We start from the raw sequence: 17773 nt of genomic DNA, 5'->3' as shown, positions 1-17773 counted from the left end.
GGCGGGAATTAAGGCGCACGGGAGTAATCAACTCAGGGAGGATATAATTTTACAGAAAGTAATAGAAGAAATGACAAGCGCATGAAACTGTCCGAACCGAACCCACTGCCCACGCAGACATTGTTCAGTGCTTTACCATATGATCTATGGCCACTGCGGCTCTCTTCAGTTCTCCATTTGCGCCGCCGCGGTGGCTCAGCGGTTATGGTGCTCGGCTGCTGACCCAAAAGACGCGGGTTCGATCCCGGCCGCGGCGGCTAGAATTTCTTTGGAGGAGAAATTCTAGAGGCCCGCGTACTGTGCGATTTCAGTGCACGTTAAAGAACCCCAGGTGGTCAAAATTTCCGGAGCCCTCCACTACGGCGTCTCTCATAGCCTTAGTCGCTTTGGGACGTTAAACCCCATAAACTAACTAACTAAGTTCTCCATTTGTCTGCACCCCCTGTACTTGCAACAAAAACCCACATCTTGACCTGCCTCGTTTGCACTAGCTTTGGCGCGGCGCGACGTCTCGTTATAGTCTCGTGCTGAGTTTGTTTGAAAAAGCCGCCTTTTTGTCGTTTTTTTTTTTTCTGCTGCCATCTGGCGTGGAATCACAAAGTTATTATCTGCTTTCTCCATTGATCTCCACTAGGTGGCTTTCTCCTGCCGTAATAAATAACTTGACTTAAAGTTTGTTGTGGTAAACTCAACTCTCGCTTGAAGAGCCTTTTGCGTACTTTAAGTAAACGGGATAAAAAAAAAAATGTGTGCGTACAGCGGCATCTAGCGTAGTCTAAGAAACGCGCAACACATTTACTTCGCCTGAATGTTTGTAGATGGCAGCAGGTTTCTGCGTTCACTTCGGCAGGTTCCGGAAATCTTCGCGTGGGGTTCGGGGACTGTAATGTCTGCCACGGGCAGTGGATATTTGAAGGTGCGTGAACTTGGTCATCGGAGACACCGCAGCAACTCGGACCCTCAAGCGACCGCCGAAGCCTTAGCCCAACTTCGCCTTGAAGATGGTGAGCCACTATTTGTCTGCCCCGCGCGGCCGCATCGCGCTGTGCTCCGTAGTTCGCCAGATTCGTCGGCTTAACGGTCTCGTCGGTGCTAGGCTTAACGAGTTTTGACAGGTGAATCGCGCCTCGGTGTTCAATGTTTCTGACGCGACCCCGGCGGCACAAGTGGTTTCTGGCGTCGAAACGTGACCCCCGTTTCGAGACGCACGTTTCTTCATTGTTCAGCAGACACCTGACGCCGGGAAGCAGACCGAGTAATGCGATGCCGATAACGTGTTTATGTGCATTGCCCCGGTGTTTACAACTCTTAACTCAAATCAACGCTCTTTTTTTTATTTGTGTATGCGCCGTGGTGTAAATTAGCCATCAAGAACAAACAAGCTTCCCACCTTATTTAGGAGTATTCGCTTTCTTATCGCATGCGGTAGACCTTCGTTTGTTTGGTGCTCCCGAAGAACTCTCTTGAGCGTCTGTTTATTGTGCTCTTGTTACACGCAACACGGATCCCAGAACACTAAAAGGCGGATATCAGGCAACCTTTTACTGGGCTCGGGGCTGTCCTGCTGAACGAAAACCGATTTCTTTTTCTTATTCTTACCTTACTAGCCTCAATACACGAGTTGCGCATCTGGACACTCAAGATAGCGGCTTGCGATCCGCTGCACTATCTTCGCCCTCCGAGATAAAAGGCGCGCGCTATCTTCTGCTGCGACCACTGAGCGAGAAAGTTTCCTTGATTTGGTGCGAGCACTCGGTCGTCATTGCAGTTCCGGCCGTGGAAGACAAAAAAACGTCCCTAGCGTTTTTGTGTGTTCGCGGTCTGTTGCCGGTTCATCGCTATGGATGGTCCACCGAACAAGCTGTTTCGAGGCGAAGTCGAGGAACCCGACGTTTCTTCCACACAGCGCTGTTTCTGGCGCATGTGGTCAGGTGAGCCGATTGACCGCCTCGGCGGTCGACGACAATTTGCAATCGGGGCGGATTCCTAATGTGCGTACGTGGGCTGGATTTGTTCTCTTTAGCTTCGAACGTAAACCGCACACTACGTCGTTTTTCTTTTTTTCACCCACAGTGCTCGCAGAAGGCTGTGCGCGTTGATAGGCTGGCGAGTCGCCAGCGGATATCGCGTGGCTTGCATCTACCTGGCGCGCCTTTGTCTCTCATGTATTCCTAGCGTCGTGCGTGGTCGCCGACGTTTGCAGACTGGACGTCGGCGTTGCCCAACGGGCGCTGCCTAGCCGCGTCGTTAACGTCTCGAGCACGGCTTCTTCTCTTTGAGCTCATCTGGTGGTGCAGCTTTGCACAAACAGAGATTTCGTTATTTCTTGACGCTGGTTTGTTGCGCCCTGCTGATTGCTGCAGCATTGTATGAACTGACTTTTGTGTTCTGTTTTTATTAAGGTCTACTTCTCCTTTAGTCGTCACTTTGAGATGCTCCGAGCTCGTGCACATTCTATTTAAGCTTTATTTTATTATTATAGGCTCACATATACCAGTTTGATGTTTGTCAATGCTGTAGTTTCCTGAAGTAGGGGAAATCTGGATAGGGGTTTTTTTGGCTTTGCATGTAATTGTCAAGTCTAGCACAGGATGATTTCCAACATGCAAAATGGGGCTAAAGCTTCCTTCGCATAGCAGTGTGACAGGGTACGAATCAAGGAACGTTTGATTGCTGCTATGTATGAAACACACTACAGTCACTATCCGTGTGTTGCAAGTTGCAGTTAATACTTGGTGCAACTGCATCTGGCTTTCGCACGTTTCGAAAAACCTGCTTCCCATTGTACTTGCGCTGTGATAACTATTCTTCTTGAATTCCGCTGCCGTGATCAGATAGCTTTGCTTCGAATTTACACCTGAAGTTTTGACATGCGCTTTGTCTAGGTGGTACATCTTCACTAGAACTTTTTCTTCGAAGCGCTGCATCTGACCGTGTTTTACCGTAATGGGTCCAACATTCGATTTGCTTACCCTCAGTTTCGGTTTACCTCGCCTTATCGGTTTAGGTTGCATCACCGACCAGATCAGAAACAGCACAGTCCCCATGTTATCTCTACGCCTAAATCTGGACTATTTCGCTGGAATTTGCTCAGCCTATATTTCTGCCTTCCATTTGTTTGCCTGCTCGCATTGTTCTTCTGCCAGTTGTACTGTGAAAACTGTTAATGCAGCAAGTGCACATGGAGTCACTTTAGCGTTTTGGACAGCTCCACGGGAAGGTACTATGTGAGTGGTTTAACCGTTGTGCAACTTGATTTAAAGATGTCCTTGTCATTTACCATCAGAGCTTTACATTAAAGGCTGTTGGTGTACTTTGCATTCAGGTTTGGTTATCTACAAGTACAGTTCATTTATTCGTTCGCTTTTTGTGCTGTACAGCGCAATTTCTTTTGTAGGCGGGAAACAGATTAGTTATTGTTTACGCTTGGTGTGTTTAGTGCACTGGAAGATTTGTGCTGCGGTAAACTGCATTTTCCTGTCAAACAAACTGAGTTCTGGTTTGTTCTCAGCTATCCGCTTGGTGAACAAGCCTTAAATGTACCATCGCCATGGCTTTTGTTTTTCTTCTGTGTATAAACATGTAAGTGTATTTAATCTTGACCATATTTCAAGGGAAGATATGCAAAAATGAGTGCGACTCTTGCATTATTGCACGGTTAAAACCCGAGGTGGTTTGAGTAAGCGTGGAGCTCTCTGCTACACCACGCCTCCCGGCCCACATTGTTGCTATTGCATGTGAAAAACCATTAACCTAACCGCCTGCTCTTCAGTTTTTCAAAAACCAAGGAGAAACCAGAATTCAGTGATGTTCTCATAGAAGTGCTCGTCTTCATTATTCGTTGCTAATTTTTAAAAGTGTGCGCGATTTTTGTCCTTGACATTTGCAAAAAAGCGCGTACCAGAAGAGAAAAACATTTTGCATATTCTCGTACAGCCCACGTCATCCCTGCTGTTCTTCACAAAAACAGGGATCGTTGCGTGTTGCCGTGAACTTCCTTTGCTTAGTGTAAACAGCCGGTGCTGGGAGGCGCTATATTTAGTTGGCTCAGTACGTTTGCCGGCCAAGTGTGCATAATGAGTTTGCAGAAAGCTAGCAGGGCGCCCAAAGTTAAACAAGAAACGCCTCTGAGCGGCTGCTATATACGGCCTCTGTTGTGAGCCTCTAATGAGCATCCTTGTTGAGTTTGGTTGTTGTTGAATAGCTGGGCTGCAGGTCACACTCATTGGGCTCTCTCCTCAGGTTTAACAGGGGTGGCATGTTTGCTGTGATAGCTCGGGTGTTTTCTTCCAATAGATTGCTGCTGTCATCAGTCTTCGTCTTGTGCTTGCTTGGCGCACGCAGTTGTGAAGTTGTGAGGGTTTTCTTGGTCTAATTTTGTGAATATCAAGCAAATTCAGCAACATTGATAAGTGTCTTCAAAGGGACTGTGAAACGGCTTCTGAGGAGGGTACATATTCTAACTTAATCTCTGCGATCACTTGTTATTAACACCTGAGCCAAATAACACACTTCTATACGCAGCAGAGAACCCATAGTTCGTGAAAGTAGGCCAGCCCTTTCCAGCAAATTTTCATGCTCACGTCTATTTCTGTCGCACGGTCCTGCGTAATTCTGTTCAGAGGTGGCTTTTGGTTAGATTCTTTTTGGCATCACACTGCTACCATGGCTGCGACCAGTCAGCAGCAACGCTCCGGCCGTTCAGGGAGCTCCGCCGTTTGTGGAATTTTTTTGCGAGGAGCGCCGACCTTTCAGCGTGCAAAAAAGTGACGAGAGGAGAAGGAAAGGCATAAAGACGCTGAAATTCAAATTTTGGTGACTGATAACTCAGCTTCTACAAAATGTGCTTAAAAAATTCTTCCTGGACGATATTCGTGACGCAGCATCCTTTAACGTTCCAGGAATACCGCCCCATCCAGAGCCCCTGTAATTGTGGAAGGTTTGCGCGGACAAGCATGAAATAGTTTTACACTACATTTCTGCTTAAAGGGACGTTGTGAACAAATTGAAGTTTGCTTGTATTGATTGGTTACCACAGTCTATTGACCAAGACTCTCTTTTCACGAAAATGGGGCTTTTATAAGCTGGAAAAAAAACAAAAAATGAAGTACAAGTGATGCCATCACTGGCTGATTTTGCAAATGCATTGAGATGTCTACTGGCACGGATCCCAGCGGCTAGGCTGCACCATCATTCACTTCACTGTTGTGTTCACAGATTCTTTTTGCTGTAGATGTTATGAGTCTTAATCAAGCGGCACGAAAGATTTTGGGTGCAATTTTTTCAGTTATAAATGCATCTTTTGCTGCTGGTCACACTTAAACTTACACAGAGCCAGCGAGTCAGTTTTGCAAAGAATAAAAATTAAATGGAGCAAGACAGCCTGAATAACATCAAGTTAAAACATGTACCTCGCTGCCCAGCTAGGCAATCGTGTAGTGTGTCAGGTCAGATTAAAGTTACGTGCACTCTTTCGGGTTTGAACTAAAACAAAATAAATAATTACGGGCACTTCTGGATGCATCAGCTTTCGCTTGGACGGCTCTGCCGTTACTCTACTTTGCTTCCTCCCCTCATCCATAGTACATTTAAAGCGCGTTCCACCACCGCTCTCAAGGGATTTGTCTGCGGCGAGTGCCCAGGCAGTTTTTTTCTTCTTTATTGATTCCTTCTCTCCTTCACTACAATCTGCAGGTGCTGTCTGTGGTGTGCAAAGTTAGGGACCGTCGCTTTTCTTTATCCTCACATGGGCCGAGCTTCGCCCGGATTAGCTGCGGTTTTCTGGGAGTTTAAAAAGGGCCTGAGCTTCGGTGTACAGCATTTCGATGTACCTCATACTGTTTTTTTTTTTTTCCTTTTCTGTGTGACTAAAGTTGCAAATTTAGGGCCATCTCTTTCTCTGAAGCTTTCTCTTTGTTGCTTGTTTGGTTCTTGCCTTCAATTTTTTTCTTTCCCACCTATGCTTGGAGATGAGATTGATTTGTTAAGCTGCATGGCCCTATATAAGTAGGGCATTTTCCCACTGTAATAATAAAATTATTTCAGCCGCTCAGAAGTAAGCTGTGGAACAGCCCTATGTTCATGTTATGCTATCTGAGACATAGTTTGATAAGGCTTTAAAGAAACGCCAGTTACAAATTGAAGTTTGTATTGGGAGAGCACTGCATTCTAATGACAGACTCTGACTCAAAATGGAGCTTTTATAAGTTGGAATAGATTTTTAAAAATTAGGTACATGTACGGCCACCACTGCCCGTTTTCGGAAGCAAATTGCGGTGTGTCAAGATAGTACATCTCTGTGCACTTTTAAACGACAGTCGCGGAGGCCTTTCCTTTCTGAAATCACTTCAAATTCAGTGTCGGGAAAAAATTTTTAACCCAGCTTTGCCAGCATTGATTGCATCTTTTGCTGCTGCACAGACCGCAGCAGGGTCAGTAATACATTGAAGAAGGATGGATAACTGGGCGAGTTTGTACTGATACATCGTGGGAGGGAACAGCGCGAACAAGACGACAGAGGAAGCAAGAGGACACAAAGACGAGCGCTGACTCGAAACTGAATTTTTTATTGAAAAACGAAAACATATATACATCACAATCACGTGAACAAACAGAGCAACGAGCATTGGTCTAGCGGAATCAAGACCATCAAACGCACAATATGCCACGTGGTGAACTCCGAACAAAAGGCACCCCTGAGAACCAAAATGAAGCAAGTCACGAATTATCCAAAAACGATACTTCTTTGTGAACTAATGCCAAAGAAGGCTGGCTGATACACTGTGATTCTTTCTTCCGTATGAAATAAGCTTCCATAATCTCTCTTGTCAATTTATCCCGGTGTCTAAATAAAATTTTAGTTTTTGTGACCAAAGGGCGGCACTTTTTCTGTTTTTTATCATTTTCCTTCCCACAATCGCGGCAATGATCTTTCAGATGAGAGTATCTGGTGTCTGATAGTGAATTAAGATGTTCCCTCAGGCGAACATTAATTTTTGTTTAGACACCAGGATAAATTGACAAGGGAGATTATGGAAGCTTATTTCATACGGAAGAAAGAATCACAGTGTATCAGCCAGCCTTCTTTGGCATTAGTTGACAAAGAAGTATCGTTTTTAGATAATTCGTGACTTGCTTCATTTCGGTTCTCAGGGGTGCATTTTGTTCGGAGTTCACCACATGGCATATTGTGCGTTTGATGGTCTTGATTCCGCTAGACCAATGCTCGTTGCTCTGTTTGTTCACGTGATTGTGATGTATATATGTTTTCGTTTTTCAATAAAAATTCAGTTTCGAGTCAGCGCTCGTCTTTGTGTCCTCTTGCTTCGTCTGTCGTTTTGTTCGCGCTGTTCCCTCCCACGATGAAGGGTCAGTAAGATTAGTGGAGTGGATTTTGTTCAGAATAAAAATTAGGTGGATTTGCCCCGAGTGTCCCTTCAGTTGGTCAGGTTGCCTCTTTCAACTATTTTTTAGTCCACTGTATCAGGCAACATTAGTTTAATACGGGTCGCTTATGGGTTCCCTTCGAGTCGTCAGTCAGTTCATCCTCTCCTTGATAGCATCTGTGACCATCCTGGGTTAGTTATTGCTATGGGAATCTGTATGTTAAACGTTGGCCACAAAGCATCAGCCCCTTGGTACATGGTACATGGTTTGTGCATGACACCGCCGTGAGTGCCAAAGTAAGCACCACTGTAAGAGCGGGTGCTGTGCATGTCTGTGCTAGCTGAAATGGCGACCACTGTAACATGTGGCTACCTTGGGTGTTACGAACTTTAGACCCAGGTTGGTCTTCCCGAGCAACTTGTCGGGACCACTCATTCATCTAACTGAAACCTGCCACAGCGGGCATTTTGCTCACAATCACTTGGGCAGGTTGCTGCCTACCTGGGAGCCCTGGTACTCGGGAAGATGAGCCTGGGTCTCACAGGCCCCACCCGTGGCTGTGTTTGAAAAAGCCCCCTTCCGGGGCAGTGACACATGGCTTAACCGCTGCACCACTGCGCCTGGAGTGGTTCGAGGACTCCCAGGGATCAGTGATTTTAAAGTTGAGAATGACCAGTGCTGCATATCTAGGCATTTGGTGCAACAGAATCCTCCAACGATCCAACGAAGATCGCCTGCAATTTTTTTATTCTTTGTCCTTGTTGCTTACCGCAGTGGGCGGAGAGTAGCTTGTCGACAGATGAAAACAGTTGGCAAGTGGCACTCGTTCTGCACGTTTACCGGATGGATGTTTCCTACTCTTCGCAAGCTTGGGGCAACATCGCGGCCACTTTTTCCCTAAGTTTAACCCTGTGCGTGACCACGCCAGGCGGGGCAGAACAATAGCCCCCTTTTCTCTTTTTGTTTTCAAGGATCTTGCTGTTTATTTTCGTCTGTGATCGTCTCTTGTCGTCACTGGCAGCGTTTCAGGATTGGGCTAGTCGTTGCGACAAAGTGGTACACGACCGAGAGAGAATAATCTTTTATCTTTTCATTGGCTGGCGTCCGGGGTTCTGCTGTTTCCTGCAGCGTCCGTCCGGTGGCATTCGCGCAAACAAAAGAGCACCGAGGGCTTCCCCTTATCGGAGTAGTTTTTTTTTTGTTGGTTTTTCTTCGCGACCTTGCTTTTTATTTTTTCCTCCTAAAGAGCAGTTTTTAGCGGGGTTCGCCTTCTTATCCGATCTGCTAGTACGTGCCTTCCCCGGGGCTCCCCCCTTTTGTTCCCTTATCTAGTTCCTCCTCTCGCCGTGTGTGGCGCATTTCGTCCGACGGCGCTACGAAGCCGAGTTGGCGGCGCAACATGTAGGCTCCCTAGACCGCGCCGCCGCCTACGCAAGTTGGTAAAGGCCTTAGGTGCCATATCCGAAGTGCACCCGAAGCGCGCGCTTCGGCGGTCCCTTTTGTCTGGGGAGAAGCGATGGGAAGGATCCCCTTTGCATAACAAGTTCACTCGCGAGTGCCCAGATGCGGTCTGTGTGCGTTGGCTGAGTGGGCTGTCTCGGCGCGCTGAGTGTGTGCGCGGGCGGGCGCGCCGGATTATAATACGACGCCTGGCGATGAGCTGGCTTGAAAGTTCACAAGTTTTTCGCTCAAGTAGTGGCGGTTAAAAGTTTTCGGGGATTCGTTTTTGCGTGGGCAGGACTTTGTGCCTGTTTTTTTTTTTTTTTTTTTGTTGGAGGCGCGCGCGCTCTTCTTCGGTCTTTAGTTTGAGCGGTTCGTGTGTGTTTGGTCTTTGACTAATACTTCGGAGGCAGCGTTGGCGTATTCATGGGACGTTGTGCGGTTCAAAAGGTGGTGGTTTGTGAATTGATTCAGTTCTGGCCTTCAGGCGATCACATCTGCGTGAAGAAAACAAAGCACAAAAGAGTACAGGTGCCGGTGTGCAAGCTCGAAAGAAAGTTTGGTACTCTTACGTAAGCACTGGTTTTTATATTTCGCAGTTTACAACTGCGTATGATCAGAGCTAGCCGGTGTGCTGTGAATGGTATAAGACGCACAAAAAATGCCGTCTAGAAACGCGCACTGTGACGCCCAAGAAACACGTCATGACGCAAGTTTGCTGAGGTCTTGATATTATATAACTATTTCTACTGTCGTTTAAATAAGGGAACCCGGAGCATTCATCGCTCATATGCTATTTAAAGGGCAATCTTCATCTTCTCGAAGTCGTAATCAACGCGTTTTTATATGGCAGTTGTTTTCAACCTTTGATTTGTCATCCTGTTGTGTATCACTGTGGTCTATAGCATTTATTTTCGTGTTTGTGAACGGCGTTGGCACAGTGGTCACGGTGCAGTTTCTGGGCGCTCACTAATCCATTGATTAATTATTATTACCAGTAATTAACATGAATTAGAGAAGAAATAGCGCCAAACCATGCACACCACGAGAAAGGAACGAGTACGAGACACAAGCGCTAGTCGCTTTTTGCCTCTGAATACAATTTTCTAGATTCTGCTATCGGGTAACTGTTCTTTTTATTTTTTGTGATTTTTGGCTGCCCGCCTGTTTCTGCGTTCCGAGATGGTTGCGTTTGTTCACCTTCTCATCCCTGTCACCCTTCTTTCCCCTTGAAACTTCACCTTATATAAGGTGCTTTCTGGCTTCAATAAAATTTCAGTTGTGAGTAAATAGCGCTTGTGTCTCGTCCTTGTTCTTTTCTTGTGGTGTGCATGGTTTGGCGCTATTTCTTCCTCTAATTCAAGTATGCACCAACTAGCCCAAAAAGAGGCGTCAGTGAAGTAATTAACAGCTTTAGCGGTAGCATTTCGATCTGGCAGGGGAGCAAATATGGTGCAAAGTTCGAATCGGGGGTCCGTGATCTGCACCTTGCTTATGTGCTAAATTAGGTATGGTTATGATATAATTGCGATCTGTTCGGGCCAAAGCGTCGGATCGAATAAACCGGAAGTTCGAATTAAGCGAGTCAACGAAATTTCGTTGCGGCTGTACTAGCTCGCGGCAAATAACGGCGGCACGGTCTCCTGTATATTGCGCATACTCCTTGTACTTGACGGAGAAAAGATCGCGAGGTTCGTGTTCTCTTTATATCTAAATATCTATATATTTTTCTTTATATTTTTTTTCTTTCTCTGCGGTGTTCGTTCGAAAGCCGTGCGCGCGCTCAGAGCTGCGCACTCAGCAACCCTGGCCAGCCACATCCTGGTGGTGAGGTGTCGCCGCCGCCTAGCCGTGCCTGCTTTTCCGTCCTTCCTTTCGACAAAGCCCGCGATTTCTCGCTTGTGAGGCAATGAGATGGGCGGGCGGTTGCGCTGCTCATCATCGCCATCTCGACTCGTGTTTCAAATCGGCGGTTTCGACATTGCACCTCCGGAAAAAAAAAATGTAAAGTGTGCTTTTGTGTGTGTGTGTGTGTGTGTGTGTGTGTGTGTGTGTGTGTGTGTGTGTGTGTGTGTGTGTGTGTGTGTGGTGGAGAGGAACGGTTGTTGTCTGTGTTGTCTTCTCACGTTGTCTTCGCTGTCGCTTTCTTTCTTACTCGCTCCGTACAGTCGTGCTTTTCCCGAAGACACGGAAAGCCTGCCCCCGTGCATGTGCTTTCGGCGAGCGGAAAAATGAAAGCGCATTAGTGCGCGAGGGTTGGGGCATTACGGTCCATCGCTGTTCGCATTTACCATACCCCATCCTTTTTTTTTTTTCTCGTTGAAGATTTTTTCACGCCGTATTTGCGCGGAAAATTTTCGCTCGCGTCTGTGCCTCCGTCGCGCGTTTCCATTGGGTGCGCGCCCCCCGCGGCCTTCTCTGCCTTTCGAGGTTGGTTTCCACGCTTTTTGCAGCCTTTCGAAACGCAGTTTCAGCGGCAAGCTTGGCTGTGACGCAGACAGTATGGGAAAGGAGCTTTTTCCGCTTTTATCTCATCCCGGAGCGTGGTTTAGTGCGGGAATGGGACGAGTGTGCCTGCAGTGTACCGCAGTCACACTCGCCCTTTTAAGGGATTTTTGTGGATGAATTGTGCTTCATTTCAAAAGGACACAATTGCAGTTGAAATCCATCTCAAGGCAGCCTCGTATGGCTACGGCCATCTCAAAAATATTCCCTGCCTTTAGGTCTTGGAGTTTGAATCGTACGCAGAGCTAGTGCCATGTCCGGGCGATCGCTGCCAAAGCTTGCTGAGCTACGAATGGTATGGGAGAGTGGGATTTAGGTCGAATGGATTGACGCCTCCACTCAATAGAATTCAATAGGTGGTTACGAACTCATCTTTCCCTCGAAAGGGCTGAACCACTCCCGAGACTTCATCGGAAAAGGCGGCCCGATCTAATGCATAATGTTAGACGCCGCCGTGGTGGCTCAGTGGCCGTGGTGCTCGGCTGCTGACCAGAAAGACGCGGGTTCGATCCCGGCTGCGGTGGTTGAGTTTCTATGGAGGCAAAATTCTAGAGGCCCGTGTACTGTGCGTTGTCAGCGCACATTAAAGAATCCCAGGTGGTCGAACCTTCATGAACCCTTCACTACCGCCGTCCCTCATAGTCTGAGTCACCTTGGGGCGTTAAACCCCATAAACCATAATGTTAGCGGAATTCAATAGTTGCTTTGGGATGTATGCCATGAAGCCTTCGTGGGTGTATGCACCACAACCCTTTGCAGTGACGGAAGCCTTTAGCACAAGAATTCATCAACACTCGGGTCAGGCGGTCATCGGTCGCATTGCCGTATTAATGGAAGCGGCGCTTATCGTACCGTTGTAACTTGCTACCTAGGCTTTTTTTTTTCTGATATCGTTTTCTGAACTTCGCTGATCATCGTCGCGCTTTTTTAAAATTCTTGTTGGTCTATTGGAATGCTTGCAGTTGGCGCCAACTCGGACTAACCGAGGGTCCCATCAGTTCTACGGCCTAGTCTAGCAAGATCGCATTGTCGCTAGTGGTCAAGTTACGAAGCGAGGGAAACTTTACCGCAGGTAGAGGCGGGAGTCGAACCAGGGACCACTCGGCTCTCTTGGAAGGGAAGGGCGGTGTAGCGCCCTTGAAGCCATGGCATCGCGTCGCAGTTCACGTGCGAAATCGGCCGATTTCATTTTGTTCCCGTTTCTAGGTTATAAAGGCTCACTTTACTGTGAAAGTAGCGTCTTTGTCAGCAGAGCGCGTTCATCTGTCGGTATACAGGCCTACTCAATTTTTCATCAGTAGCTCTCTAAAAAAGATATAGCGGGCACAGGCGAGGGTCGAAGGTTCCTGGCGCTGATGGTGTTCTGCAATCGAACCTTCGCCAGGAGGAGGTTCTCCGGAAGGAAAGGCATCATCCGGGTGGGTCGTAGTACGTCGTAACGAGAAAATGTCCTCCTTGTCGGGCACTCTCTCTTGAGGGTGCCTTCGAGAACTGGTCGTGTGTGATCCAGGGAATGGGTCGCAGACTGTGCTGTGTTTTCTTGTGTTTCTTATACTTTGTTTTATGTGGTACTGTTACTAGGCATATTCCCCGTCACTGTATTTCAAGGTTGTTTACGAGGGGGTACCCAAAAGAAACCGAACCTATTTTTGTTTGAACTTATTTGTTCACATTTTAAGCACAGACCTTCAGTCTCCTTCAAAGTATTCTCCACTTGCGATGATACGCTTGTCGAATCTTTCATTCCATTTTTCAAAACATTGTTTAAATTCATCTTTTGTGATGCTTGACAGTGCCTCCGTCGTTTTTGTTCTTCACCTCAGCAACATCAGCGAAACGCTTTCCATTCATCTGTCTTTTCATTCTAGGAAACAAAGAAAGTAGCACGGGGCAAGGTCGGATGGTGAGTATGAGGGTTGAGGAACAGGGGTAATGCGATTTTTGGTCCAAAATCGTCGTAGAGACTTGGTGAGCAGGGGTATTGTCATGATGGAAAAACCAGTCACCCGACTGCCACAAGTCAGGCCACTTCTGACTTCCACCGCACACTGTTGCCCAGTCTTTTCTAAACATCCAAGTAGAAAGCCTGGTTAGCTGTCTGACCCTGCGGAACAAGTTCTGAATGGACGACTCCTCTCACGTCGAAAAAACAAATCAGCATTGTTTTAAGGTTTGGTTGCACCTGACGAGCTTTCTTGAGGCGAGGTGAATTTGATGTTTTCCGTTGGCATGACTGATTCTTATTCAGGAACACTTGAGTTGTCCCCATAGCATCTTCCTTGTACGGCTTCCTTAATATTTCAAGAGTTTCCGTTCCACTTTTTCCGAACAAAAATCGGAATTTCACCGGCGCACGCTGTTCACAAAAATCAGCAATTTCAAAAACGGCATTCACACAAAACAGTCATCACTCTAAAACTCTGCCTAAACTAGTCTGACCTCCTTCAGCGACGGCACTCGGCTTACTCACTCTGGAATGTTCGTTCTATGCGCTCCTAGTGGCAAAACGCGGTACCACAGAAGCTTTGCCGACCAAAAAAATTAGTTCGGATTCTTTTGGGTACCCCCTCGTACCTGCTGTCAACTTCAGACGGGAGACAAGGTCGGGCTTCAGTCCTTTTGTCTTGTCTTGCACTTTAATTTGAAAGAAAAATAAAGTGAACTGAACTCAGGATTGGAGGTGGGAGATGTGGCTGTCAGTTCTGCACCTCTTAGATACGCTTACACGATTTCAAACAGTAGGGACCCGCAAACAGTTTTGTTCAGTCCCGGAAGCTCTGTCTATAAAGTAAAAAAAAATGCCTGGAAGCTTATTTATTTACAGAGGAAGTCTCGGTTCCGCTGGATGGATCTTCCGTCCTTTTGCACTGTTTGTGGCGCAGTGCGCATGTCCATAGTTTTGTTGTCGTCGTCACTGTCTCTCTCAGTAGCACGTGCCCGGAGCTGCGTGCCCCCCCCCCCCCCCCCCCCCCCCTTTGTTGCAGGCGGCAGGACGCCGGAAGAGCGCGCCTCTGCCTGGATCCGCAGTGGCAGGACGCTGAGTCAGAGGCGCTGGTTTCCACTCGGGTCCGCTTGCTCTCTCCCGGGAGCACAGGGGGTGAGATAGGAGAGGGCGAAAAACGGACATTGAGTCTTCCTTCTGGACTTTTTTTCTATTTCGGACTCGCGATGCGCCGTCCATCGCGGGCTGTCTCTACGTGACGGCAGCGCTCGCTCCCCCCCCCCCCCCCCCCTTTCTTCTCTACATTGTCTGCTGGTTTCGCATTGCGGCAGCTAAACGCGTTCTGGTGTGACACTTGCTTTCATTTCTGCCGCGCCGTGAACTGCGGAGCTGTCCGTGGAGCCGATCTCGTTTATTTTGTTTTGTTTTTCAGTGCAGTCGAATAGTTTGGCCTTTGGCTATGTACTTCTTTTTTTTTTTTCGCTGCTGCGTAGTCTTGTTTTGTTGCCCTTTCGTGCAGTCTGCCGAAGCGCGCTTGATTGGTCGAACTCGTCTTTCTCGCCACTTTCGGTTTCGGGCGTCATTGTGTCCGACGATTGATAGACGGAGCGCCGTGACTTCGCCGGCTGCCTGGCACGGCACCGCAGGGGAGGCTTTGTCGCTCTGTTCGTGTCCTTTCTGTTTTGTACTCTGTTGTTTCAACGTCAGTATGAATTGTAAAAAAAAAAAAAAAATAAGCTGCTCAGAGCCTTGAAGTAAGTCGCTTCACTGTGTTCTGGGTAAAGTTCTGGCTTGGGCTAGTTGGTTCATGTTGAACTGTTAGAAACCGCGCACAGAAGACGTGGATAACGAAACGGAACACTTGCAGACACGTCCAACTGACACCCTTGAAATGCAGTCTCTGACTTGTACTCATCTAGCAGTAAGGTTTAGTGGTCATCCTGGTTGAGCAAATTGGTATCGTCGCAAAGCGTGCTAACGGGAGCAGTCTTAGTTGAAAGTGTGCAAGGAGAACGCACTTGGCGCTCGTGTTTGCGTTTCTTGAAGTACCTATCTGTCGTCCAGTATTACTGGTCACTTTGGTTAATCAAGCAGTAGTTAACCGCGTCGAAAGCTGGAATTACAGTCTGTCCCAGGTACTTAGCGTTCACACTGTTTTCGGTCTTTACGAAACTATTATTTGGCATCCTTGAAATGCAGCGTATTAGCAGATAGATAGTTGTTGGTTCGATTCATGGTCAGGGCAGACTGTGTTTCCATGAGCGCAGTATGCAGCGGCAGGTATGCAGTGAAAATTCTGCTGGTGTTACACGTTACAACTATCTAGTCAGACTGACTCGGCAAAAATGGGTAAAAGAGGCGATTACGAATAGAAATTGAAAAAAGCATAGAGACAGAATCAGAATGGAATCGCAGTTGGAATAGATTGGCGAGTGAAATATAAATGCTCTCGCATTTGCTCCGCGTCAGTAGAACTGACCGCCCCTGAATTTGTTTCAACGAGATAGCGTTAAGGCTCCCGTTGTTCGAAACATCCCACGTGACCTTTTGACGTCATCACTACCTTCCCACCGGATTGTGAGCGGACTGCCCACCGTGGCAGTTCAATCAATGATTGGTCGGCCGCCGCGGTGTCTCAGTGGTTACGGCGTCCCTCATAGCCCGAGTCGCTTTGGGACGTTAAACCCCATAAACCAATGATTGGTCGCGAGAAGTCGTCCAGGAGGAGCGACCTGGGTCGCACAAGCACCACTGAGCCAGGAGTGGTGTGAGGACTCTCAAGCATTTAGACAGTAAAGTCGAGAATGACCAATTCCGCATATATGGACTGTAACTCATAAAAGCTATCACGTCACACCCTTAGGGCGGAGCTTAAGTGCCTCCTCCAATTTTTTTTCTTATGGAGTAGGAAGTGTTCCAAAGGCTCTCTCTCAAAAGTTTGCCTTCACGCAGTTAGGTGAGGTCAACGCCAAACCATTCGTTTTAATTGAACTGGGCATTGCAGCATAAATTTCTTTTTTTCCCGCGGTGAAGTGTCGAGTCCTATTTCCAGTGAACAAAACAGTAATATACACGCAGGGAGCGAAGCAAACGTTGAGCCCTTCGCCGGAGTACACTAGTTCAGAATGTGAAGAGACTGTCTGTCGTATTCATGTTCTTTAGCGCAGCGCTCATGTAACTTGTGAGAAAGCGTTTCAAGTGGAAATTTCGCATTCGATCGTTGGCGCTGTGATGTTCTCTTTTTTGAAAGGCTTGCTTCTTTTTTGCTTCCTTGAGTAACTTTGTCTTGCTACGGTCGATAAAAGTGTATGGAATGGCTTCTGTGGTTAGCTGACCCCATTTTTTGATCTGTGCGCCCTCTTCGAGAACAGTACTTTTTCCCTGGCGCCGCCCGTGCCGCAAGTGACTGTCTGGCTCCTTTCGTTATTGCTGACATTACAATTTGTAATCTCACGGAGCAGAACATTCGGTACGACTTCCCCAAGCCCGACATCCGTAGTTCTTCGTCTTCCACACATTTGTATGCTGGTGCGTGACGTTCATCCGTTATCCCTGAGCATTGAGCATTCACGTTTGGTCGTTTTCCTTTTTTTTTTTTCCTCTGCTTCACTCTTACTTTTTTAATAACTTCTTTCTATCGTGCGCACTCGGAAAATCAATAATGGCGTGCTTTTTTTTTTGTTTCATCGTTCTTTCAACTCTAGCTTAACCGTCTCGTTGATTGCACCCCGTAGCGTTCGGTTGAACTGGCGACACGCATTATTAATAGCGCCCGCCTCCTCCAATAAAGTCTGCTCGAATTCGCCGTTAGGGAGCGCTCATGCGTATGTGCGGGTCTGTGTGTGAGAGTGTGTAGCTGTAGTCTGCAGTCGTTACGCAGGAACGGCTTGGCTTCTGAAAACCGACCGTGATCAGCATTCGCCCGTCGTGCGCCGAATTTGGTCGTGAATGGGCGCCTCGTAGTCGTGGCCTGTTTTCAACTTTTCCAATATTCGGCGATGGGCGAGGTGGAGAGGAGCCACAGAAGGGAGGCTGTGAAGGGTGGCGAGGACGTGCGAAAGACCAGCTTCTTTGTTTGTTGTTTTTTTCCCCCACCACCCGATCGGGCCTCTTTAAAGAGTCTCTTCTCGTTGGCGCACCTCACTCGTCGTATTGGCACCATCCGCCACTCTCGTTTTTTTGTCGCTTTTTTTTTTTCGGGCTTCAACTCAGAAGGAGGTCAGGGTTGTTTTGGAAAGTGGACGTGAACGGCGTGCCGGCTTCGCTGCGTTTTGCTCGAAACAGATGGAGGAAACAGCGAATAAGGGACTTCGCGAAACGTTTCATTTTCGCTCTGCGTAGCAGGCGTGTATAATTCACGACTGATCGTGCGTCACCGCAGTTCCTGACGTCATGCCCCGGTGGTCGCCGGGGCATCTGTTCTCTCTCTCTCCCTCCTCTGCTGCCTCCTCGCCTGTGGGGAACTGTGCATTTTCGTATTTGCGGTCGTAGCTACGCCCA

General features: G+C 47.6%; 1 protein-coding gene across 6 annotated transcripts in view; it reads left to right on the top strand.

Annotated features, from left to right (window-relative positions):
• Positions 1-850: 850 nt before the first annotated feature.
• Positions 851-17773, top strand: part of LOC149334985 (phosphatase and actin regulator 2) — a 133736-nt gene continuing 116813 nt past the window's right edge. For 5 of the 6 annotated variants that reach the window (XM_089551683.1, XM_089551682.1, XM_089551681.1 and 2 more), the window contains exon 1: positions 851-1004. In XM_089551683.1, the coding sequence (XP_089407809.1) occupies positions 887-1004 (118 nt within the window). In that variant the 5' untranslated portion in view covers positions 851-886. Of the gene's footprint in view, positions 1005-1719; positions 1932-17773 lie in introns of those variants that run through there. The other variant, XM_089551678.1, reaches the window with a different exon arrangement.

This window comes from Amblyomma mixtum, chromosome 7 (assembly GCF_055824585.1).
Source record: "Amblyomma mixtum isolate Tamu chromosome 7, ASM5582458v1, whole genome shotgun sequence".
Classification (NCBI taxonomy): Eukaryota; Metazoa; Arthropoda; class Arachnida; order Ixodida; family Ixodidae; genus Amblyomma; species Amblyomma mixtum.
This window is presented reverse-complemented; position numbering and strand designations above follow the sequence as displayed.